The 25,027-nt window shown below is 45.2% G+C and overlaps 1 protein-coding gene across 7 annotated transcripts in view; it reads left to right on the top strand.

Moving 5' to 3' along the window:
* The window catches only part of NTRK3 (neurotrophic receptor tyrosine kinase 3), a 358,606-nt gene that overhangs the window by 199,663 nt on the left and 133,916 nt on the right, over window positions 1–25,027 (top strand). For all 7 annotated transcript variants that reach the window (XM_037832995.1, XM_037832994.1, XM_037832990.1 and 4 more), the window contains one exon: window positions 6,352–6,540. In XM_037832995.1, coding sequence (XP_037688923.1) covers window positions 6,352–6,540 — 189 coding nt within the window. The remainder of the gene's footprint in view (window positions 1–6,351; window positions 6,541–25,027) is intronic.

Here is a 25,027-nt window from a genome sequence, read left to right as displayed (position 1 = left end):
CTTTTCCTTTAGTTATAAACCACTAACATCCCTGGGACCCTGAGTCCTTCCTTGGGAAATTGGAGAACTGCTTCTGTGATTGGCTGGGCACATGCCACAGTGTTGATCCAATAACTGGATCTTTCTGGGGCCAAATCCCCGAGAACTGTTAATCCTCTGTATGTCAGATAGTTGACTGAATGGAAGTGGATTCTAGTGACCACTCCACTTTTCCCTATGACATGGATAGGACATTGGGGATCTGTTTCTAAGTCTACACCCAGATCTGAAAGGGAGAGTGAGTGTTTATGTCTTAATGTATTAATCCATCATCTTGTGGGATACACTCCTTTCCTTCTTCCACTTTTGCACTATGGAGCCTGAGAACAAGTATCTCTGGAATCATCAGAGGCTTTTGCAGGATGCTCATGCCCCTGCGGGTCCTTCTGACTTGCAGCCTTCCACTGCCTCTTGATGGGGCTCAGCCTGCCTAGGTCTGAGCTCACTCTACTGCAGCCAGGTTCAGTCTACAGTGTTCTCATCAGAGACCTTTGCCTGCTCTGGGAACTGGAGCTCCAAATTGGAATCGACCACTTAGGACAATCTGAGGCATTGCCAACTCTGCTCCCTTGTTTTTCCCCTATCAAAGGAGCAGAAAGGGAAAGGGAAAGTCTCTGGAGAGACAGTTTTGGACTATCCTGCTGGGCAAAACACCTGTCAGGGCATCAAGCGTTCCCTAATTATGCACTTGTTCTGTTACGGTGTGGTTGGAAGAACAAAACCCACTGCAGATCTGAGAAAAAAGGCAACAATTTGGGAAGAGAATGCCATGTGAATGTCTGAGCAGATCTCTCTCAGAAGATTGCACTTACCAAAAAGGCTGCGAGGATGTTTCTTTTTCTTTTTGTTTATTAGTGCTACATAACAAAGTAATTGTGTAATTAGGAATGGATTAGTGACAGCAGAGAGGCCAATAGCAGGTACAAGACAGTCTGTGTGTGTGTGTGTGTGTATGTGTGTGTTGCAAGCTCAGAAGATACAGCAAGCTTGACTCATTTCCCTGACCTGCCTTAGCCCGTGGCAGCTTCAAGAAAATAGAAGAGAGCTCCCCTGACAGCTGAGAGTTTTTGTTTCTATCATTCGTCCCTTCTTTGGTATCTTAATAAATTCTCTGCTGGGGTTATTAAAGTGAAAAGAAATGCTTCCTCCTCCAGAGCGGCCACAGCTCTATGAGTTTTCCACCGAGGCCGGTGACCTGAGAAATGGCTGGAGCGGAAAGGCAAATTGGTTCTTAGAGGGAAAGGCTGGTGGGTGGATGAGTAGTTCTCAAACTAGGGCAGTTCCAGCAGCCCACGGGACATTTGGTAATGTGGAGAGAAGGGTCTGGCTTTCATGCTCAGGTCCAGGGGTGCCAAATATCCTGCCATATCCAGAACACTGCTCTGCAAGTGGGACTTTCTGTGCTCCAGGCCAGTCCTACTGAGGAGCACCATGGACCAGCAGCCCAGGCAGGCCAAGCTTTAGGGTCTCCTCTTACATCCTTTGAAGTGACAGGTCTTGTATTCTTTATTGGCCTTTATTTTAAGAAATGCAGAGAAAGAAGGGCAGAGGTGAGTAAGAGGGTCTTAGCGGTTAGATGATGAAGGTCTGAGGGCACAATGCCCTTTTTTTCTGATTTGGAAGTAGTTTGCTAAGAACATCCAGCAGCACTGGGAAGAGGAGGAGATGATGGATTTTCTGTAATCTCTCTAGGTGCGTCTAATGAGTGACTCATTCTCATCCCCGTTGTCAAAGGGTCAAGAGGAACAACTTTTCCAAAGGTCCCAGGGACCTGCAAACAAAGGCAGCTGCTCATGAGGAGGATGATATACCTGAATTGATCAAGTGTCCTCTTGAACAGCTACTTTCCCCACCAGAGTCTGCACTTTCAGGCAGACAGGGCTGGGAAATGGTAACAAGCACAGGCTCTGGGGCCAGAATGCTTGGTCTGAATTCCAGCAGCACCACTTTATTAATTGTTGTCCTTAGCAGGTCACTGCTCTGTGCCTCAATGTCTCTATCTATAAAATGGGGAAAATAATAGTATCAACCTCATGGAATTGTTACAAGATTAAAGAAGTTGCATTTACAGGGCCCAATATATAGGGAGCAGTCAATAATAAAAATTATGATGATGATGATGATGATGATGATGATGGTGATGATGATGAAGATGATGATAATGTTGATGATGATGATGGTGGTGGTGGTAGTGGTGGTGATGGTGGTCATGGTGGTTTCTCCAATTAACTTCTCAACCCATCACTCTATGGAAGCTGCTCTCATTAAGGTAAATTCCTCGTTGTCAAATACAAAGGCCTATTTTCATTCTTATCCTACTTGGCCTTAGGATATGGTAGTCTTGAACTTGTGCTTCTTCTCTACTTCTCTGGCCATTTCTTCTCATTCTATTGCTCCTCTTCTTTGGCCACATTTTAAACATTGGAGTTCTCTGGGGTTCTGATCTCTGGCTTTATTCTTTTGTCCCTCTGCAGTCTTTCCCATGGCTTGGTAGCCTTCTCCCTGGAGCTCTTACTCCAGCCCTTCCAGATTCCAGAATAATGTAGAGAAGATGGGGAGAGTTTTACATCAGGCTCTTGGAAAATTATGTTGACCACTCACTGTCCGTTAACTTTATGAGAACAGATTCAAAGAAACAACCTTTCATGAAGAGTTTAAATCTCAATTTTAATTTTTTTCCAAACTCCTCCCCATTCTGTGTCCTTCCCCTATGTCGCTCTAACAACAATGATGATGACAGAAGGGAGAGGTTCTATTGTTTGGTTCTTATTGTCCATGGTCTATAATTCTGATAAAGCAAGTGATCTGTGGACAGACTAAGATAAGGGCATGAACTTTGGAGTGTGGCTGCCCACACGTGGGTGCTGCCCTTGCCACTGTATCCCTGGACATCTCTAGGCTCTTCTGCTCTGGAAACCTCCTCCCCACAGCCCTGTGGCCTGAGACTTGTTTTCTGGTACAGGATCCCCCACTTCCTCTTTCCTGGTTTGCCGTCCTCGCCCTTGTTTTTCTGAAGTCCCTCTTCCTATAGCTTCCAAAGAAAGTGCACATATAAGGTGAAATTTTACACATCTGCATGTACCTTCCTTTTACCCTTGGGGTGGATTAATACTATTTTTTCTTTTAGGTGTAGACTTCTAGGTTGAAAATTTGTCCATCAAAATGTCTTGAAAAGAATTGCTCAATACAATAAAAACAACAATGTTGTTTTGGAGAATTCCATTGTTTTTCTGATTAGTGTTCCTTTGTAAATGTGACCAATCCCTCTCTCCTGGAAGATCTTAGCATCTTCTTTTATTTCCAGGGTTCTGCCTTAATGAGTGTGTATGTGTGTGTGTGGTGTGTTAATTGTGCTGGGAACTGGAAAGGTAGTTTGGGAAAACTTTTCCATAAAGATTTCATTTGTCCTTCCATCTTTTCTATTCCTCTCTCCCTCTCCCTGTAACTTAAAAGTGTATTGCTTCTGTAGCCATCACATTGTAAATAGCACAAAAATGAGGAAATAGTCTTCCAGTATTTGAAAACAATTATCTGATTCAACAAAGAAGCCCTGTAACTTCTTTTAATCAGATATTGGATCTCTGGATGGAGCCTTTAATTTTCTTAACTTTTCTTTCCTATTTACTATCTCTCTCCTTTCTGTTTGACTCTCTGGAATATTTCCTTGACATTATCTTTCACTCTTCTTTTGACGTTTAAATTTTGATGATCATGTTTTTAATTCTCAAGGGCTCTTTCATACTCTCTAATTGTTCACATTTTATGTATCTTCTTGCTTAATGGATGTGATGTCTTTGTTTATCATTCTGAGGATATTAGTGATTTTTAAAAGTTTTCTTCTGCTCTCTGCAGTGCCTCTGTTTCCTGCAAATCTTTGCTTTTCTGTTCGTTTTGTGCTCTTTTTCACGCTGAAAGTTTTGCTGAAGTCTTGTGATCCTTGATTGTTTCTTCTTATTTAGGAATTATGCACTAGAAAGCAAATAAGATCCCATGGGGAGTTGGGGGTGGTGTGTGTGAATTGTCAACTGGCAAACTTCCCTGGGGCATAATCACAGAGTGAGCTTGACTTACCATTGGGAGACCCCTACATGTCAAATATCTAGAAGTCTTTTTTGAGATACTCACTTCTTCCAGGAAAGCACTCTGTAATCCCTGCGAGGTAATGGTGTGAGGTGAGCTTAGGGGGGTGTGGGTAGGCAGGGTTATGCCTAGATTCTCTAGTTTTAGGGGCAGAAAGGAGGCGCTCAGCTTTGTGCTTCATTGCCACCCACCTCCAAGCCTTTTGAGTTCGGTTCCGGGAGAAAAACCATTGGACTGCTGTGGGTGGGACGAGGTGGTGGCATGGGTGCCGTTTCCAGCCCTGAGCCTCACCCCAGCCTCCTTAAGTATCCTGCTTCTTCAAATACTGAGACTCTCCAGGGAAATGACCTTCCCATAAACATTCCACCCCTGCAGGCCCATTGGTTGTTCTGTCCTCCACTCTCTATATAGGTCAGCTTTTCTCCTTTGGCTTTGCATCCTCCAGACTATTGTTGAAATATTTATTTGCTATTGTCTCCTCTCTCTTCTTTTTTGTCCTTGTGCACAAATGTTTCTTTAATTCCTTTGTATTTTAGTGGCATTTGGGGAGGCAAGGAGAATAAAGACCAGGGTTCAGCTTTCCCTATTTAACTGGAAGTCACTATGATGTTTCTCAAAAAGTTTACAAGGTGTAAAGAATTGGCTTCATTTTGCAAGGCAGGTGATTATTGCAAGTCTTTGGGCAACCACTTATTGTTATTTTTCCACATGTTCTCCAAACACAGTCACACATTTGTCATGGGTTGGGATAAGCCTGCCTGTGCTGAGTGGAAGTCAGTGTCCTTAGTTTGCATTTCCAGCCTTCCATTTAGTTCTGCCTCGTTGGTGCTTTACCTTGCTATTTGATGGGAAATAGTCTCTTCATAAACTTATGTGAGATGTAATAAATTTCTACAGTGGCAATATTGTTCAAGCTGAAAAACCAAATTGCAGTGGGCACTCTGTCTGGAGACCATGTGTCTAGCAAACAGCCATTTCAAACTCCAGCTACATAAGGCCATGGATGAGCACAGCTAATTCACTTTACAGGAGTTTTATGTGTATCTATGGGACAGCTGCACTACCAAATACAATAATTGTTCTACAAAGACTGCAGCATCAATTATCTCTGTCAACTTGTGCTTTTGAATAATGTTATTTATCAGGCTTCTTCTTTGGGTTAGGAAATGTTGGTGTTAGGATTGGTGAAGACATAAATAATGTTCTTTGAAGTCTTTGGGAAAATAGGGGTTTTTCAAGAGTGGCAAAGTTGACCCAGCTGCCAGCAGGCCAACAGCGATGCAGCCTAATTACAGTGCTGTCACCTGTGAAACCTGGCTCAGGTTAGATCCAGGCCTTGATGGGCTTAGGTCCCTATGGACAGGTGAGGGTTGATGGCAGGTCCAGTGAAAGCTGTATCAAAACCATTTAGGAACCTGACAGCGCCACTGGGAAGGCTCTCGAGCTCCAAGGTCTTCAGCAGAGGTTCTAGATCCTGGCTGTACATCACATGGGAGCTCCTGAAATCCTGATGCCCAGGTTATACTCCCAGACCAATTAAATTAGAATCTCAGGTGGTGACGCCCTGGTGTCCACTAGTTTTTAAAGCTCCTCAGGGGAAGTAGGCCGGGGGTGTCAACTGCTGTTAGACTGATTTTTTTCAAATCTTGTTATTGCTATTTGAGCAATATTTATTTATACTTTTTATTATTTTGAATGAATTTGATTTGTGGGGAAGTGAAAATAATTCATAGCATAGTCATTTGGATTGAATCTTTTATTTTGCAGCTGTTTCCACAGTTTGATTGGGTGGGTATTTCTCTCAAGCAGTATCTGCTTAATGGGTATGGGGTTGTCTTTTTGGGGTGATGAAGTGTTTTGGAACTTGATAGAGGTGGTGGTTGCATAACAGTGTGAATGTTCTACCTGCCATGGAATTGTTTACTTTAAAATGGTTAATTTTATGTTAAGTGAATTTCCCCTCACTAAAAAACATTCCTGTGTTCAAGACTTTAAAATAAAGGAAGGCCATTATTCAACACCACGGTAATTAAAAAGTGTACAAAAGGGCCATTGCTGGGAGGTCTTTAAGTGATAATATGATATATTAACCTAAACCGATATTAATTAATGAAAAGCCTCATTGCTTGTTGAGCACCCCCTCCCCAAATAAATAGTGAGGAGGTCTGAGGGTAGGGGTCTGACCGGCCGGATGTGACTTCACGGGGTCTCCTGTCCCCGTGGCCTGTGCAGGTCCCGTGGCCGTCATCAGTGGCGAGGAGGACTCAGCCAGCCCGCTGCACCACATCAACCACGGCATCACCACGCCCTCGTCGCTGGACACGGGGCCCGACACGGTGGTCATCGGCATGACACGCATCCCGGTCATCGAGAACCCCCAGTACTTCCGCCAGGGCCACAATTGCCACAAGCCAGACACGTGTGAGTACTGGAACGGGATGCTGTCCCTCCTGGGAGGGGAGGGTGGTGTGGCCAGACCAGGTGGTTGGGACTCCTGAGATTCTGGGGGGACCTGCTTCCTGCCAGCCTCCCACGCTCTACCAGGCCCCTCATGCTTGTCTCCAAACTTGAAGACCAGCCTGGGCAGGGAGACCCTACTGGGGCAGAGCCAGCTGGGAAGGGAGGTCCCCAGGCCTGACTCCTTCCCTCTTTTCTTCACCTGGGTTCAACGGGGCCCTGGGTAGGAAGGGCTGGGGTGGGAGCAGCCTGGAGGCAGGAGGCCCAGCCTCATGTGGAGTGAGCTGGCAATGCGGTGGGGACACAGACGAAGCTAGTCTTCTCTTAGGGACCTGACCATTAGGGAACTCGACTGTTCAGTCAACATCCCTTGGGGCCATGGAACCTCCACCCAAGCCTCCATGATAGGGGCAAGGAATGAAGGGCCATGGGTCCTGTTTGGATGGAAACATCTCTCTAGCTGCCCCTCCAGTGCCCTGAAACGTTCTCTTTCTGAGAAGGGGATCCCAGCCCAAGCCAGGAACCCTCAGCTCCTCACTGCAGACATCCCCCCTCATTTCAGAGGGCTCAGGGCACCCATCTCCTCATCTCTCATCTCCTTTTGGTTCCAGCCCCTCTCTTTGCACTTCTGGCTGAGCTCTGCTAAGGCCTCTCTCAGCGCCTGGAGCTTCTGGCTTGCTCTTTTATCCAGCATGGGTTCCTCTTTGGTGTCTGCAGGTTCAGTAGGCCCAGCAGCATCATTCCTCACCCCCTTTCCCTACTGCTGCCCCCTGAAAATGAGCCGATGCTTTAGGAGAGAGCACAGAGGTGCCAGGAGAGCAGGAGCTCCAGTGACTGTCTTTGAACTGGGAGGGCAGCAAGGATTGGCTAGGTTCAGACCTCACTTTACAGACAGGAAAACTTCCCACCAGGGGTTCTCTTCATCCTTCAGTGGGTCCCATCATAGGCCTAGAAAAAAGTCGGTTCTGAGCTTGCTCATCCCTGGGCTGAGCTCTCTGTACTTGGACCACACTCTCTGTAGCTCACAGAACCACTGCTGCTCATGCAGTTTTATCTCACAGCAGGAGGGGGCATTTGGCTATGCCCTTGGCCTTTGCTTCAGTCCCCCTGGCTCTGAGTTTTAGGGAGAGGATTGGCACAGTGGGAGGGAGTGGGCTGGAATCAGCATAAGGTCATCATTTGCCTCCCAAGGTTGGATGTGCTTCAGACTCTGTCTCAGTGAATATCAGACACTGGCCATCAGCATCAGGGGAAGGATACCTGGGGTCTGGACCAGGGCTGGGCAAGGGAAGAAAGTGCCTGTGTTTCAGATAAATAGTGAGAAATATAGCTCAAAGAAAGTTTCTGCTCTGGTTAAAACTCTTGCTTAGGAGCAGGCACACTCCTGATCTGACCTGGGTGTAGAAGGAAGAAAGCCCTTCTGTGTTGCTAGCATGGTTCCAAGTTCTGGACCACGGTTGATGTTGCAGTTTTCTAGGAAGCTGTTGATACTTGAACAGAGATCAGGCATTGCTGTGTTGAATATATTCCCTACAATAAAGGTTCTGGGCTGCTGGTGCAGAAGTGATCCCCGAGTCATGTCTTTGTTGGCATGATACCCTGTTACTGGCACAATTGTCAGAAAGCCTGGATCTGGCGGGTGAGAAGGAAGTTTCCTCTGATCCGTCAGAATAAGTGTCCAGGTAGAAACTTGGGAGCTGTGGAGAGCTGTGAGATTTGAGTGAATGTTTCAATATCAGGATAATCATGAGCACAAAGCCAAGGAGCTATCACACCAGGAAAACCATATGGAGGAAAAACCTTCCTTCTAGAGCTCTTCAGGTTTGTGATTCAAAGTTTTCCTCTTAAGGATCTCGGCGGTAATTCTGTGTAAACAAGAAGGGGTCAGCGGAGATGGAGGGAAGTAGGTTTATTGATGAAGTGTGGGTGGAGCAGTAGAGGGGCCTGGGACCAGTGGCTGCCACAGGAAAATCAAGAGGTGACTCCAGATTGTCAAAACCCTCTGGTATTAGGACAAGTGTCTTTTTCAGGGAAGTGACAGTTTTGTCCTGTCAGTAGACAGTAGGTGGCTTCTAATTGTTTTCAGAAAACATGTAAAACACGTGTGGCACGACAGACAGCATGCAGGAGCATTGTCAGTGGAGTTGGCTAATCCTCCTCTGCTAATCCGTGGCTGGCCCCAACAAAGCAAAGGGAGCACCCACTGCACTCCTTGGCGGAGATTTACCAGCCGAGAAGGCAGCGAGGTCTCGGATTACAAAGTCAGGATCAGCCTGGGGAACTCGCTCCAAGACATCCCCATGTGTGATGAGACACCATCGTAAATAATTAAAAGCACATGTGCCTTGGCCAGTAACTAAGCAGAGTACATTTATGGTGCAGCGGACAAGACCGGGTTCACTCCTTTGGGGGGATGGTGAGAAACTGGGGGATTAAGAGAAGAGAAATACTCATCTTTGGCTCTTATGAGGGCTCTCCCCATCTGATTTCTTTCTCATCCCATTTGAAAATGTGTCAGGTGGGAAGAAATTACAGGTACAACAGAGCTACCTGGCTTCAGACATCCTTCCCCCCGTCCCCTGGTGAGGGATTTAGCACAAATGCTCCCTTCTACACACGTTTATTAATAAATGGTGGAACATTTTTGACCAGAATGGGTAGAATGCCACTCCTCTCCTGGCCCTTTTAATGTCTTCAGACTGGTCCATGGCATTTTTCATAGCATGTCAGGGATGAAAGGATATTTAGAAATCAGCCAGTTTAATCCCTTATCAGATGCTGGCACCCCCCTGCCTGCATTCCCAACAAGGGCTGTGCATTCAGCATTGTCTTTATTCTAAATTTTTTCTGCCTTCCCAGGGATTCTGAAGGCCCTGAATAAAGATGCTCCTCCTTGTCAATGTGTATGGAATCTGAAGCCATAGAAAGAGCCCCCTCATTATTTATTTAAAGCCCCCCTGGTTCTCAAAAGCATCAGGAAATGGAGACAGTCCTCCCCATCATACAGCTGAGGGTCCTGGACTTTGGGCTGGGTCCTACAGAATGAGACGTCAAGGGGCCAGTCCAGATGGGCCACCGGGGAGAAGTGAAAAGGCATTTGTAGCATCGTGGGGCCCTCGGTGACCTTTGTCACCTTATGACATCTTTCGGCTGCAATAGAGTCGCTCACGCGCTGGGGCTGGACTGCTTGCTGCTGTCTGAGGAATCGCTCCTTGGCCCTTTCCTGTAAGACCAGTTGGAAGGTTCCTCTGCTTTCTTCAAGGCCCCAGGGCTGTCTGTTCATCCTCTTTTCTGAAATCCATTTTCAGAAGAAATGTGGCGAGGTAACCTGTCTCCTTTCTTCTTCCTTCTCAGCCCAGATCAGATACCTGCCCTTGTTCACAGATGGGTGACAGCCCCTCCTTCCCGCTCGCAGCCCCCATTCCTCTCTTCTCTTCCGGGTCAGCCCCTCCATTCCGCTCATCTCCCTCTCTGAATATTGTCTGTTCGCTCCTTCCACTCACCCCTGAATCCCTTAACTTTCCTTGTTCTGCAGTTCCATTTCTATTTCCATTTCCCCAGGACTCCTCAAGCTCTCCAACTTTGAGCTCTTTGCAAAACTTGACCTTATGCCTTTGAGTCTCTTTGTTAGCATCTGAGTCACTGATCCTGTTCTGATTTTTTTCCCTTTCATTTATTCAGTAAATATTTATTGACAGCTTGTATCAGGCCTTCTGTTAGGTTCTGGAAAAAAGAACAAGAAAAGCAGGGTCCCTCCCCTCACAGGTTTACTGCTGACCGGGGCTGGTCCTGAGATGCCACCACTCCCTCTGCCCCCTTGGGACAACTCAAGAAACCTCCTGTTTTCAACTTTTACCTTTATCCCTGGTCTCTTCTTTCCTGATCACCGATCACACACCTTCAGTTGCTACCTTAGAATAATTTTCCTGCCCATCTCCCCTCTCTACAATCCTGACATCCTTTTCTTCCCTTCTAAACCCTATTCCTCTTTTTACTGATTTATTTTGTTATTAGGGAAGTTGTAGTTTTACAGAATATTATGCAGAAAATACAGAGTTCTCGTACACCCTCCCCTCCATTATTAACACCTTGCATTGGTGTGGTCTAGTGGTTACAATTGATAAAAGAATGTTATTATAATTGTACTTTAACTATAGCCCATGTTTTACATTAGGGTTCACTGTGTTATACAATCCTATGTGGTTTTTAAAATTTTTATTCTAGCAACATACATACAACCCAAAATCTCCCCTTTAACCACATTAAAATATATAATTCAGTGCTGTTAATTACTTTCGCAATATTGTGCTACTATCACCACCATCCATTACCCAATTTTTCTATCACCCCAAATATAAGCTCTGTACCATTTAAGCATTAACTCCCCCTTCCCTACCCCCACACTGACCCCTGGTAACCTGTGTTCTAGTTTTTGACTCTTATCAAGTTGCTTATTCTAATTATTTCATATCAGAGAGATCATATAAAATTTGTGCTTTAGCATCTGGCTTATTTCACCCAACATGATGTCTTCAAGGTTCATCCACATTGACACATGTATCAGCAAATCATTCCTTTTTACGGCTGATCTTCTTCATCTTTTAATGCCTGGTTCATTTCCGATCTCGTGTGGATTCTCCCGAGGTCCATGTGGTCCCAGGTGACCTTTCTCTCCTTGAAACTCGTGGTTTGCAGTAAGTGCCATGTACTGGGCTGGCATTACTTTGCCTCAAACTCTAGGTCATCCTGTCACTTCTGAAATACACGTGTCCAGTTTCCCAAACCTGACTTGGAGTTCATTCTAAGGAGTAGCCACTAAGTGTCACAAATCTGTTTTCTGTAGAAAGCACAGCAGGGTGCCAGAGTCAAAGAAGACCCCTGGATGAACGTGCCCCCCACTCTACAGCCCAGGCTCTCTGGGCGGGAGGGGGAAGGTAGTTGATCTGTATCGACAGCCTCCTGTGGACCAGCCTTTTGTGCTGGTGCTTTACATGTTTTATCTCATTCAGTTTGAACTGGAGGGATTATTACTCCCATTTTATAGATAAAAAACTGAGGCTCAGTGAGCTGAAGTAACTTGTTCTAGATGACTGCTGTGAAAAGAAGTGTCTGTACAATGGAATATTATTTAGCCATAAAAAGAAATGAAGTTCTGATGTATGCCAAGACATGGATGAACCTTGAAAACATCATGTTGAGTGAAATAAGCCAGATACAGAGAGATAAATATTGTATGACATTGCTTATATGAAATACCTAGAATAAGCATGCTTCATTGAGAGCAATAGTAGATTATAGGTTACCAGGGGTGGGGGGTGGGGTGGGTAGAGGAAGGGGGAGTTACTGCTTAATGGGTGCTAAGTTTCTTTTTGAGGTGATGAAAAAGTTGGGGTAATGGGTGTTGGTGATGGTAGCGCAATATTGCAAATGTTACTAATATCACTGAATTGTACACTTGGAAGTGCTAAAATGGGAAACTTTGAGTTGTATATATGCTATTACAGTAAAAAGTTTTTAAAAAAAGAGAGGGACTGAGATTAAAACCCAGATCTGCTGACTCCAGCATCCATTCTTTCCCCACCAAATTGCATTGCCTAGAATTCCAGCGGCAGACAAACATTTCCTCTACACCTCTTGGACTCAGGGAAGCAGGCTGCTGAGGATGAGGATGGTTTTATTGTCTTAGGGTGGCTGGCTCTTCTCCCAGTTTCCAGGCTAAGGACAGCCTGTGTGTAAGCTGTTTGGGGTGTGATTCCCAGGAGACTCTTGGCCTGACCATGGTGCTTCTCTCCCTTTCAAAAATCCCCACTGAATCAACTCCCCAGGGGACCATATTTCCTTCAGACAAGATGATACCTGGCCTGGGGTTAAGTCAGGTTCTTTTCATCTCATAGTAGACTGGCTTCCCCAATCAGCTCTTTTCCAAGGATGTCCAGGCACTGTAGTTGCACAACACCTTTTCTTAGTGTGCTTTCTGCTGTGTGTGTGTGTGTGTGTGTACACATGTACACATAGACCTGTCTCTCTTCTGCTCCAACCTATATCAGCAAGGGATGATTGCACCATTCTTATTGGATATTTCTATAGGCTTCTAGTGAGCATCCTTCACTTTTCACATGTCGTTGATCAGAGGCCAATTGCATGTGCACTATAGTACTGGCCCCTTGATGTGTTCAAGCCTTCATAGCATCTTCAACCCAGCATTCCAGTGCCAGCCCTGAGCCCCCCATCAGCCCTCACCTTCCCAAGCATCCATATCCTTTTGCTTTTTGGTTTTCCTGCAGTCTGGCTAATGCCTTCTCTTTCCCCATGCCTCACTCTCAAGCTGGCTCTGGTCTCTCAGACCCCCCTTATTGATTCCATTTTTCCACATGAGTCTCCGCAGTTTGGGAATATAAGTGTGCATTTGACTTTCAGCCCCTTCTGGCTAGTCATCCCTCATGCTGCCTCCCTTTTTCTGTCATGCATCCTCCCCTGGCTGACCTGGCAGCTGTGTCCTGGGGGTCCTCTTCTTAGCCTGTCGCTCTCAGAATGCTGTCAAGATGATAGGTCTCTCCAACTCCCTTTTCTCCTTCATTCCTCGAGTCAATCAATCAATGTCTATTGAGCCCTTATTAAGCTCCAGGTAGTCTGTAACCGACCAAGGGGACAGAGTGGAGTAGAAAACCCATCCTTCCTTACTCCTCTTTGTCTACAAGGCAAATTTGGAAGTCCTGCCCTCACTCTTTTTCCCCAGGGCAATTGCTTGATGAACTCCCTTTAACAACAAAGCAAGGGCATCCACAAAGATAACCAAATCTGGAACTTCTGGGTCTAGGTCCCCTTCCCTGGGACCACTGCTTCCTCCCTCAGGAGTCAGCGAGTGGCTTGTCTCCTCCTCCTCTTCCAGGTCAATTAGCCATGGAGTTCACCATTTCTGGAACAGAAACTGCCAAGGCCAGTTGCCCAGCTGCAGCAGGCAGCACAGCCCCTCGTGCACAATGCAGTATTAATAGTGCATCAGCATGATAGAGATTTCTGTCACCTTCTATACCGACAAACATTGCTTAGCACGGGGTAATGGTGGGTGTTTATTCCCAGCCATTTAGTTCAGCATAATGGACTCGCAGATGAAATATGGAAAATGGGCTCCTTTGTCTCAGAGGATAAGGACCCTTCTGGAACCAGCAGCAAAGGCAGCGGCAGCTGCAGAATAAGCCTTTCTAGGTTTTCTCTAGTAGAAGTAGACTTGTCTGATTAAAGGAACAGGATCTGGTTACAGGGCTCGGCTGGGAGCCCCTCCTCTGGAAGTGCAGCTGAGAAGAGGAGGCTGGCATCTCAGGAGCTGCTGTTTGCTCCTTGGTTGGTTCAGGAGGCGGGTGTGACTAGATCTGACTTGGGAGAGAAGCAGGAATGATGGAGGTGGGGGGTTCTGCATCTCCTCCTCTATTCTGCAGGTTGGATCTTGACAGCCCGCCTTAGGGGAAACAAAGGTGAAATCCTGGGTGAAGATAATGGCGACATTTAGCCTTACTTGTTTTATCAGTTGCATATCTCCAGGCCCTACTTGCCAGGCAGTCTTTTATAGCACATTCTAAATGAACATAAATTAGGATTGTTCCCTTCTGATTTTTCAATCCTATATTCAGATTCAATTAGAATGAGTAGCAGACCCTTGAGAAATCCTGTGATGCTAGGTTTGGTGAGCCCAAGGTTTCTGGAGGAAGGATTTCACCAAACACGTTACCAGTTTTCTTGCTTTCTAGAAAGAGCAGATGGTGCCAGAATGGGAGGAACTGGGCACCAAGGAAGTAAGTTCTGGGTGCACATGTTTGAGCTGTAATATCTCAAACCTGTCCTGAGTGTCTCAGCCCCTGGATATTAATCCCTGCTGGGCACTGACTCCTGAGTTCCCTAGATCTTGGAACAATCCAAGCATGGTGCTTGCCATTTTTTTTCTCTATCCCAGAAAAGAAAGAAAAAAAAAGAATCAAATACTGTCATTTCCCCTAAATTTTCTGAAAACCCCAGGCATTTCTGGGCACGCCATTTGGAGCTGTGGCCAACTCATCCAAAGAGACACATTCAAGCCTGTCTCCTTGGATCAAGACAACCTGTCTTCCTGTTGATTTTCCTGACTTAATCTATTCCAAGCTTCACTGCCATAATCACATATTCAAAGTTAGTAGTGGCATGCAGTCATACTAATTAAGTAATTAGGTATAATTATGCTCACTGTAAATACATGGTAATTGGCTAAAAAAAGTACTTGAGAATAAGCATCTGCTTCCTGGAGGAATGTCATTTCACAGGGCAATGGGACCCCAGGGAGATGTTGTGCCCAAGAGCCAAGAGTGAATAAGATTTGGGGATGGGTCCTTCATTTCCTTCCCAGAGTCCGAGAAACTGACGTACTGCTCATCTGCTTGGCATGGATTTGACCTCAGTCTTGTCTTCAAGGAGGAGGAGTCAATCCCCTCCCGAGATCCTCTTTAGCTCAAGTTTTCCCAGAGATAAGTTTACTCTTTTCTCCTTCAGGTGGATCAAGGGATTCCAATCTGTGTTAGGGTTTTTAAGAGCGATAATTCTGAACCAGCTGAGAAATACACACAGGGGTCATATAGGAGTCAAAAGATGGGCTTTATTGCTGGACTGAGGAAGGTTGCTTGGACTTGAGGCCAAAATGGACTTCTTGATGTCTCCCCAGTCTTGAACTTGAATGCACAGAGAGGAGTTGGGTTTGAAAGAGCAGGTGCTTGGAGAGTCATGGTGCTTGGAGAGTCATGGTCTGCCTCGCCTTTTGCAGGGCAGAGAGCTTAGGAGTCCACAGGAAGACCACCCATGCAGGGCACTCTCCCTTTTATGTAATAACCCTACCCAGAAGAGAAGCATGGATGGTAGATGACGGATTATTCTGCCCATCTCACCAATCAGATAAGTCGCTTCTTCTCTCACAGGGGAAGAGCCAGGAAAAGGGTTTGAGGGAAGGGCTGGGAATTACTTCTAGCATCTCCAAAATGACAGAAATTCCTATTTCTGAGAAGAGATGGCTGATTTACCAGGTGCTGCTGTTAAAAGGCAAGAGAAGGGAAAATAGGTCCCCCTACCCCTGCCTTCCTGTTCATTAGGGGCAATGAGGGTCTCCTGTTGTTCGAGGTGGTCCCTATTAGTCTTCTCTTTCCAGAAGCCAGAAGAAGCCATTTATTGGGGAAAATGGTCATCATCTCCATGTCCTACGAATGAGCATGAGTCACATTCCTGAAGGGAGCTGTGCCAAGGAGACCATCAGGAGGTTCTCATTCCCTAATTTTTAAGGTCAATAACTAAAAACCAAAGCTCCACCCATCCATCAGCCAAGAATCCAAGAGCCCAACTGCCCTTACATTTTCTCCCCAGCTGCCTTTAAAGCTGTGTTTCCCAAATTGTGCTCTGAGGGATGTCAATAGGCATTCCTCAAAAAAACATTCCATGGTCAAATACGTATGGGAAAACCTGGATTAAATAAATTCCTTACTGTGAGATTTCAGAGAGCCTTAATGCTAAAGGACATTGTGATTTTCCAAGAGGGGATCCAGGTCTGTGGCATTTCCAGAAAATATATGGGGCCTATGACCCAATTTTTGATGTGTACCCACCAATATCTCTGTGGACACTTATGTTCAATGGATTACATTCAGGCTGTTCTGGTGGTCCCGGGCTCAGTTCGTGCCTCCCCAGCAGATGTGGGAACTCACTGTGACAGAATGCCCAGATGGGCCTGAACCCTTCTGGCAAATGCACTGTTGCATTTCTTCCCAAGCCCCCGGGAGGGACAGGAAGTGGCTGCCTTCCATGGGAGTACCGAGTTGGGGAGGTGACATTTTTCAGCATTTCTGGCAGAGCAACAGGTACCCTTCATTCAAATGGATCAGGACTCTTTGGCTCTTGTTCACTGCCTAAAAGCTCCTGCAGGTGCTTCTAACACTCCCTAAACTGCCATATCCGGAGATCTTGGTCATGGCCAAATATTTATTGCATTCCTCATTTCCAGCCAGATCTGCCACTTAGGATTAGAATCTCAGGAGAAAGGCACAATCCAAGATGCAAGCTGCCTTCTCCATAGCCACTGATTCCAAGCCACTGTGGGGAAGGTCAAAACCCCTCTATGTTTCAAGAAGGGCTTGTGATACTGTTGACTTGTAGAGTTCAGGGTGTGGTCTGGCCAACTGAGTGGCTAGGGTTTAAATTACCCTTGTTTGTAGGGGATCCCTTTTCATTAGAAAAGAAAGTGGAATGGGAGTGGGTGGTCTTAGACCCTGGTCCCAGCCTACCAAGTGGATGAGTGCTTGACTGTGGGCAAGGAAGTTACTGGCCCTCTCTAAGGTAAGGTAAGACCATGTGACCACCCTAAGAAACACTTGCTAACAGGTATTTCTGAGATGAAGAGGTATGAGAATTTGAAAGTACTCTGCGGACCTACATAAGTCAGATATATGTGATCATCCTTGCTTTTACAACAATATTTTTACAATGATTACAATTCATTATGTGCTGTTGGGGAAAACCTACTTGATGGTACTACAAATACATGCTTTCAAAGCTTTAAGTTATTTCTGCAGAGATAACTATCCTTCCATCCTGTGACTTCTTTCCCCCAACTCTAAGACATAGCATTTTATCACCCAGATCCAGAGCCATGAAGATGGGATTGTAATATGTTGGTTGTCAGAAAATGATTGATGTAGATGAGCAGAGGCCCCACACCAATTTCCTTTTTGGTTAATGAGACCAAGGAGCTGTGGGCTCAACTAGGAGATGGCAGAGAGATTCAGAGTGAGATCCTTTTGACTTTGTTTTATCCTCCCCATTGTCAGCAAAACTTTGTTGAAAACAGCAGTGCTCCCAAGCTTCCTCTGCTCACCTGTATACCGCCTGGGTGTGTCCCACTGAGTTACTCGTATGTCTGTGCCCATGCTGTTTATCCACCATAGATGGGACTTTGATGCCTATGTGCTCAGGTGGCTTCCTTTTTCCTTATACATGAGTACACAGTCCATTCATTCTTTCCCAGCAAATTTGTACATAGGACCTCCAGACACAGAAGTATATGTCTATTAGTTTTGTTCATGCAAGTGGATATGTCTCATGTTTTGGACACCAGTTGTCTCAGTTGAGGCCCTTTTGACTGAAAGTACTAGATAATCCTGATCCCCTGGACTTAAACAAGAAGGGCATTTATCATCACATAACCCAAGTAAACATGTAGGGAAGGCTCCTGGTGAGGTATGGCAGGACTCTAGCCTTGCCTTTCTGTGGTTCTCTTACCTCTGCTTTCCTCAGTGTTTTGACTTTGCTCCCACCACTGACTTTCCTCATGGTTACAAGATGGTTGCAGTAGCTCCATCACAGTCACATGGACCACGGGTGGAATAGAATTGTCTTTTCTTATGTTGATTGAAATTGAGAAAGCCTTTCCCTAAAGCCCCCAGCATTCTTTCACTCCTGTATCATGGGTCAGAATTGTATCCTATGTTTACTCCTAAACTAGTTTCTCAGAGGTGAATGAAATTGTCCCAATCACCAAGGCTGGGGCTGGGGCTGGAACTTACTTCCCCTGATGCATATGGCTGCCTGGAGGGGAGTGAAGACCTCCACAGAATCATAGCTGTGGAAGCCAGGAAGAAAGGGAGAGTGGTTTTAAGAAATTAGAGGGCCTGACACCCTGATTCTTCTCCAGGGTTAAATACATGCCCACCCACTTATTCAGCTTTGCAAACAGCCATTGTACTGCTCTTGTAGGAACCTCCGGGGTGGGGTTGGGAGTGATAGAAGGAAGATGAGAAAGTGGATCCCATTTGAATTTTACTCCTTGCATCTCTCCTCCTAGGGAGAGCAGGCTGGTGATTTGTGGTGGCTGTCACTGCTGTTCTAGTCTGGTAAATTGCCTATTAATTTTCAAAGCTATACTTTTATGCCCCAGCAAAGAAGAGTTTCTTTGTGATGTGGTTTTAGCTGGACCCGACTCCTCTGGCTGAGCAAGCTGTGTGAATTCCTGGGAGCTGCTGTGGGATCCCTAGAGAGTGTAGTTTCTGGAGAGTAGTTGGGAGCAGGAGGTGGTAAGGAGGGAATCGGGGGCGGGGAATACTGAAGAGAAGAGAAACAAATGAGCATCTATTTGGGCCAGGTTCTGTACTTTAAATCCGTTAAAATAACAAAAAAAGCTTACACTTATCCAGCATTTACTATGTGCTGGGCACTGAAAACTTTTTAAATACAGTAAGTCGTTTAATCCTCACACCTGCCAAATGAGGTAAGTGCTGTGACTTTCTCATTCTGCAAAAGAGGAAACTGAGGCATGGAGAGTTACGTCATTTGCCATAGTTTCACAGCTAGGGAAGGACAAAACAGGGTTCTGACCAAGTCCACCACCTCTCCTCTTCTAATTAGGTTTTTCTCTGTATGTTAGGTCATGTAAGTGTTATGACCCCATGTTACCGATTAGGAAACTGGAACTCAGAGCATTTAAGGGACCTGCCCAAGGTGAGTAGCTAGCTGGCCATTGGAGGAACCAGGATTCCAGCTCAGGGGTTTGCAAGCATGCCTCTTCTGGCTGGGGCTGCCTCCTCTCCCTGTTAGCGGACCTCCACTTCATTTGCACCCCACCTTCTGGGAGTTGGAGGATGATGTTGGAGACTTGCTGACAGATGCTTACTTAGGAGCCCTGGTGCCCACCAGGGAGGCAGTGGAACACAGTCCCTTTCTAGAGCTCCTGAGCTCCTAAGTAAGCAGGAGGTCATCTGGAGCTTCAGAGGCCTGGGAGGTGAGACTTCTAGAAGCGGGGGTCCAGCTAGAGAAGATTGTTGGAGGTGATGCCAAGATCCACACCAAAGGAGAGGGATGAAAGTTCTTGGAGCCAAGTTGGCCTCTTGCTGGGCCAAGCCTGCTTTTATCCTGTGCTTGGTGGCTGTGTAGCTTAATTGGTCACCCAGATTGTGACCAGGGCTCTCATCAGCTCTGCATTAGCTTCCATCCCCAGACCTAGCATTGCTGGTGACGCGGCAACTCTTCGCACTGGATTCTGCTGAGTCGGGCGGCTCTAAGGCCACTGGTAATGAAGAAGTGTTGGGACTAAACTCCTAATGGCTTATTGACTGGTTGAATTATGCTCAGTATAATTCTGAAAATAGATTTTAAATATGTGCTTGGGGATTTGTGGGGATTTGTTACTTAGGAGCTTTAACTCAATCGTGGCTGGGTTGACAAAGACATCAATGCTGGTGGTTTGTGCCTCGACCATGATGTCCATCCCTGTGAGACCCACCAGGACCACCACAGCTTGCCAGAGGGGATGTGGGCAGGCTGGGGTGGCCCCTCGCTCTTTTGCAGGAGTCTTCAGATGGTCATCTTGTCTGAGCTGGCCACTACAAACCCTTCATAGTCCAAAAGTGGGATGGAGTCTCCCTTTCACTTAAATTCAAGTCAGTGAAGTGGGAGGTACTTGGATCTCCCCTTCAGCCTTCAGCGTGGACTGGGACCATCGTGACTGCTAGGCATTCCTGAATCTCAGGCCTAAAAGGGGAGCTGTGGGAAGGATTTCTGGCTTCGGCCTAGGCTTTTTTTTTTTTTTTTTAAATTCAGTTTTACTGAGATGTGTTCACATACCATACAGTCATGCATGCTATGCAATCAACTGTTCACAGTACCATCATATAGTTGTGCATTCATCACCCCAATCTGTTTTTGAACATTTTCCTTACACCAGAAAGAATAAAAATAAGAATACAAAATAAAAGTAAAAAAGAACACCTAAATCATCCCCTCCATCCCACCCTATTTAGTTTTTGACCCTATTTTTCTACTCATCCATCCATACACTGGATAAAGGGAGTGCTATCCACAAGGTTTTCACAATCACACTGTCACCCCTTGTAAGCTACATTGTTATACAATCGTCGTCAAGAGTCAAGGCTGCTGGGTTGGAGTTTGATAGTTTCAGGTATTTAGTTCTAGCTGTTTCAATACACTAAAACCTAAAAAGGGTTATCTGTATAGTGCATAAGAATGTCTACCAAGTGACCTCTCGACTCCATTTGAAATCTCTCAGCCACTGACACTTTATTTTGTTTCATTTCACCTCCCCTTTTTAGTCACGAAGATGTTCTCGATCCCACGATGCCAGGTCCAGATTCATTCCCGGGAGTCATATCCTGCATTGCCAGGGAGATTTACACCCCTGGGAGTCAGATCCCATGTAGGGGGGAGGGCAGTGGGTTCCTGCCAAGTTCTTGGCCTGGGCTTTTAATACCCTTGCTTCTTTTGGTTATTGTTGAGTGAATCTGGAGATGATAGAAGAGTTACGTGGGCTCCTGCATCTTCAGGGAGCAACCTTCAGCATGTAATACATAGAGACAACCGAAAACATTGTGTATTTCTCCCCACCTGGCCTGTCAGAGTCCTAGACTGCCTTCCATTTTTGGTGCAGGGTGGGTCAGAAGCCACTGAGGACTGTCACAAGTGCGCCTGCATGAGGCAAGATGGGAAGTGACAGTGAGATCATATTTCTGTGGGAAAATCTGTCAGCAGCCTTTTTTCAAGAGCTTCCACTCCTCCATTTAACCTCTGTCAGAAAGGGTGTATCCCCTTTCTCAGGGTATGTTAACACCGAACCAAACATGAGAAAAAACAATATCGTTAAGGAAGGGAGGAGGTACAGACAAAACCTCGAAGTAAAGGAAAAAATTACACTCCGCTCTAATAAAGAAATCACTGACGTTCTACATTATGAACTATTAATTTTTAATGGCTGAGAAGGGAGTTGATTTATAATGCATCCTTCCTGGCTGCAGAGCCTGTCCCCAGCTAATAAATAAATGACAGGTCCCTTGTATTAAAAGTGTCAGTCATTTTACATTGTTGGAATGTAAATGGCGGGAGACATTGAATGAGAGGCCCCTGGGAAGGGGCATGCCTCCCAGTTCCCTGCGGGGGAAGAAGCTGGCCCTGGAGCTTGGCCTAATTCTGAAACTGGAGTGAAACTCATTCATTCCTCTTGGTTTCTGCAAAGTGACCCAATTAGCTCAAACTCCCATAGAGAAAGTTCTTAGGGAACGGTGATGGAATGCTTTGAGGTGGTTAGTGATACCTATGTAAATTCCTGGTCCTTAAGCAGATTTTTTCTCTGGCTTCTCCCTATATATCCTGACCAGGCACCGAGCTTCATTGGGTTTGTTGAGTGTCACTGGGATTTCATATTCAATAACTCATCCTTTACTGACGGTGACCCACGATTCGGAACTCTGGTTCACCTCTTTTCTCTTTGCATGGGTATGCATTCCGATTGCACATGCAACATACATACATTATACAAAAATGAGATCATTCTCTGCCTATGGTTTTATAATCTGGTTTTGTCACTTAACGATATATCATAGATTTCAGGTCATTAAAAATTACGCAGCTATATGGCCAGGGCCATATTCACATCGGGGCCATCAGAATGCTGGCAAGCAATCAAAATACACCCGTTTGTTCTCTATCACAGTGCCAACTCCAGAGTAAACAGAGTGTGGGAGAAAAATGAGCACAGAGATGATTTTCCCACAGACTTCATAATTATGGAGCATCTCCCACGCAGCAGAATCGATGGAATGAGAATGAGCCATGGGCAGAGTGGCATCGTCCCCTCTGGCTGGGGAGCCAGGTCGCAAATCACTTCCCAGTGACACGTGCACAATGTGATGCACGCCACAGGACCTTTAAAGGGCCAGGTGCCTGGAGAGCAAGGGCTTGTTTTATCCTGGGGGAGCAGAGGCTTGGGTACAGATTTCACGGAGGAGGGAGGACTTGAGCTGGAAAGTCACAGAGGAATGAGATGGGAAGAGATGCATGGGCTGCAGTAGGAGTGGCTGGAAGTAGAGAGAGGACTTGGGAGGGGCAGAATTGCAGCTCAGGTTTAACTAGTGAAGAACCCCTGGTAGAGGTAGCAGGTTCTGCTGTTGTATTCAATTGTGTAGGTTCTTGAAGCATTGATTATTAATTTATTCATAGAATTTGCACGTAAATAGTTTGAGTCTTTGCTTACCACACTTGTCTTGTTATCAGTTGCTCAGAAGTAGGTAATGACTTGTGAAATAAAGAAACCATCAGCAGTGTAATAAAAAAGGCAAAATGAAGTATGTTTATTCTTTATGAATTGAAGGGTGGCCACAGTTTCAAGCAGACAAGGAAGGGACCCCTATTCCAGAAAGAAGCTGAGATGAAACACTCACTCAATACCCCTTTCACCACAAGAAGTGTTATTTGGAAAATGAGACAGATTTAGCGATTGCTGCCAACAGGTTCTACTCCTGATTTATTTATATGGTCTTCGTAGGCTTATAAAAATGGAAGTTTGCCTGGATTTTGAGACTAGCATTTCTGTCCTTTCACATATGACTTCAATTCTTGATTTGTTGTCTGTATTTCTAAACACAGAGAGACCAATGTCTTCTGCTTTTGAATACAAAACAAACAAAAATAAACAACCAGAGTCTCTGAAGCTGGTAAAAAGAGCAACTAGAGAGCATGTTCCCATAAGAACTTAATTCTACATTGTCGAAGAGAGATGCAGGGCAGATTCCCAGAAGCCTGCATTCCTCAAGCACCTGAGAGCTCTTGTAGGTTTGCCATGTTTAAAAGTGGCAGCCCAATGTCAAGGCTGGACTGGGCTTTGTTTTATAACCAGTCAGTTGCAGTTGTAATGTGAACCTCATTTATACTTTTGTCTTCAAATCTTGGACCCGAAGTTATTCCAGCAGTAGGACTTGGCCGAAAGCAGTTTTCCCTTTCCCAGTCTTTAATTCTTTCATTTAACTTCCTTATAGAACATGGAATTTTTGAATCTGGGGAAAAAAAAACCAAAGAGCTCTATCGAGACCAATCTCTCCTCATTCAAATGATTAGAAAACTGAGGCCAGTAACAGGCTATAATGACCTAAAGCCGCATCATTATTTGGACGCAGTAGTGGGACTTAGAACCAATGGCTCTTGTCTCACAATGTGTCCCTCGTCTTCCAAGCCTGAAAGTGGAAATGCAATCTTTTCATTTCACCAAAGGAAGTTGATTTTGTCTGGGCCATTTAATAAGGAATGTCTGACAAAAGTGAACTGTCTGGCTCAGGTGCAGTAATTGCTACAGAAATTGGTTTTAGTGTCTGTGGGGAATTCTGTACTGGAATCCAGAAGGCATCCTTATCAAGTACTGATTGTTCCAACACCTCCACAAATTTTAAGAACCTCAAATATCACTGTTTGTCTTTGGAGTGATTCTTTGTTAGTTTAGTAAACTTCCAAGGGACACTGCCACTCTGCCCCCACTGGGTTCTTGAGTGCGGTACAGTGTTATTGTCCTAATATATCCTCTGGCTTCTTGAAGTCACTGCTGCTGCTATCGGAGTCACTTGCACATGATCTTAAATGTCATTTGCACTTGATAGATCTTTTAGAAGAGTGTCTGAGTTCCTAATGGTATTAAAAAGGAAGCAAATGTGTGGCAAGGCATCTATTGGATTCCCCATTCAGCTTTCATGTTACTTACTGCTGTCAGTTCACAAAGGGAATTTATTTCTACTCCCCAACCTCTAAATGACTTCACATGATTTACAGTTAACAAACACCACACTTGGACTCTTCCTCCGTTTCATTATTTCTGTGCAAAACTGATTGGTAATAGCATCGCCAAGTTCATGACTTCTTGTCCCCAGGTATTTCAACAACAAACTCTGGCTGGTGGCCCACTATGCCCAGAGCCTTGCACTAGGCAAGACTCCCTGTTTCATTGCATACCTTCCATTACCTGGTTAAATACTCTGACCCAAAGTAAGATGGCACTTGTTATTTTAAAACATCTTACCAGTATATGGTTTTAGCTATTGGCAGTGAAATTTCAGAAGCCCATTGTTCTTGCAAGAGGACAGTTCTCAAAAAGTGGTCCACAGATCAGCACCCTTACCATCACCTGGAAATGTGTTAGAAATGTGAATTTCCAGGCCCCACTCCAGATCCAGAAACTCTGGGGGTGAGGCTCAACAATCTGTGTTTTAATAGCTCTCTTCATACAATGTTGTTGTGTGCAGAAGTTTGAGAAGCTCTGTGTAAGATATCCATAGTGAGGTTTTCTTCCTGATCTTAAAATATTTGAAGAAGTTAAGAGGTGTTTCATTACAATTGTTTTGTTATTTTTAAAATTTTATTTATTCAGTAGACATTTTGTTGAGCATCTACTAAGTTCTAAGTCCTGTATTGGGTGGTGGGGATATGCAAATAAACAAGCAAATAGGTCATTTTGATGTGGTTGTTTTGATATAAATATGTAAAACACTTTTTTTTTTTTTTTTTTTTTTGTAACAATACTATAAACAAGAGCGCCAAACGCTCACCCTTATCCCTTATCCTCACCCCACCAGTGACTTCTATGCTGTCCCTGGCTGGCCGCTGTGGATGGGAACTGTCAAAG

Source organism: Choloepus didactylus, chromosome 4 (genome assembly GCF_015220235.1).
Source record: "Choloepus didactylus isolate mChoDid1 chromosome 4, mChoDid1.pri, whole genome shotgun sequence".
NCBI lineage: Eukaryota > Metazoa > Chordata > Mammalia > Pilosa > Megalonychidae > Choloepus > Choloepus didactylus.
This window is presented reverse-complemented; position numbering and strand designations above follow the sequence as displayed.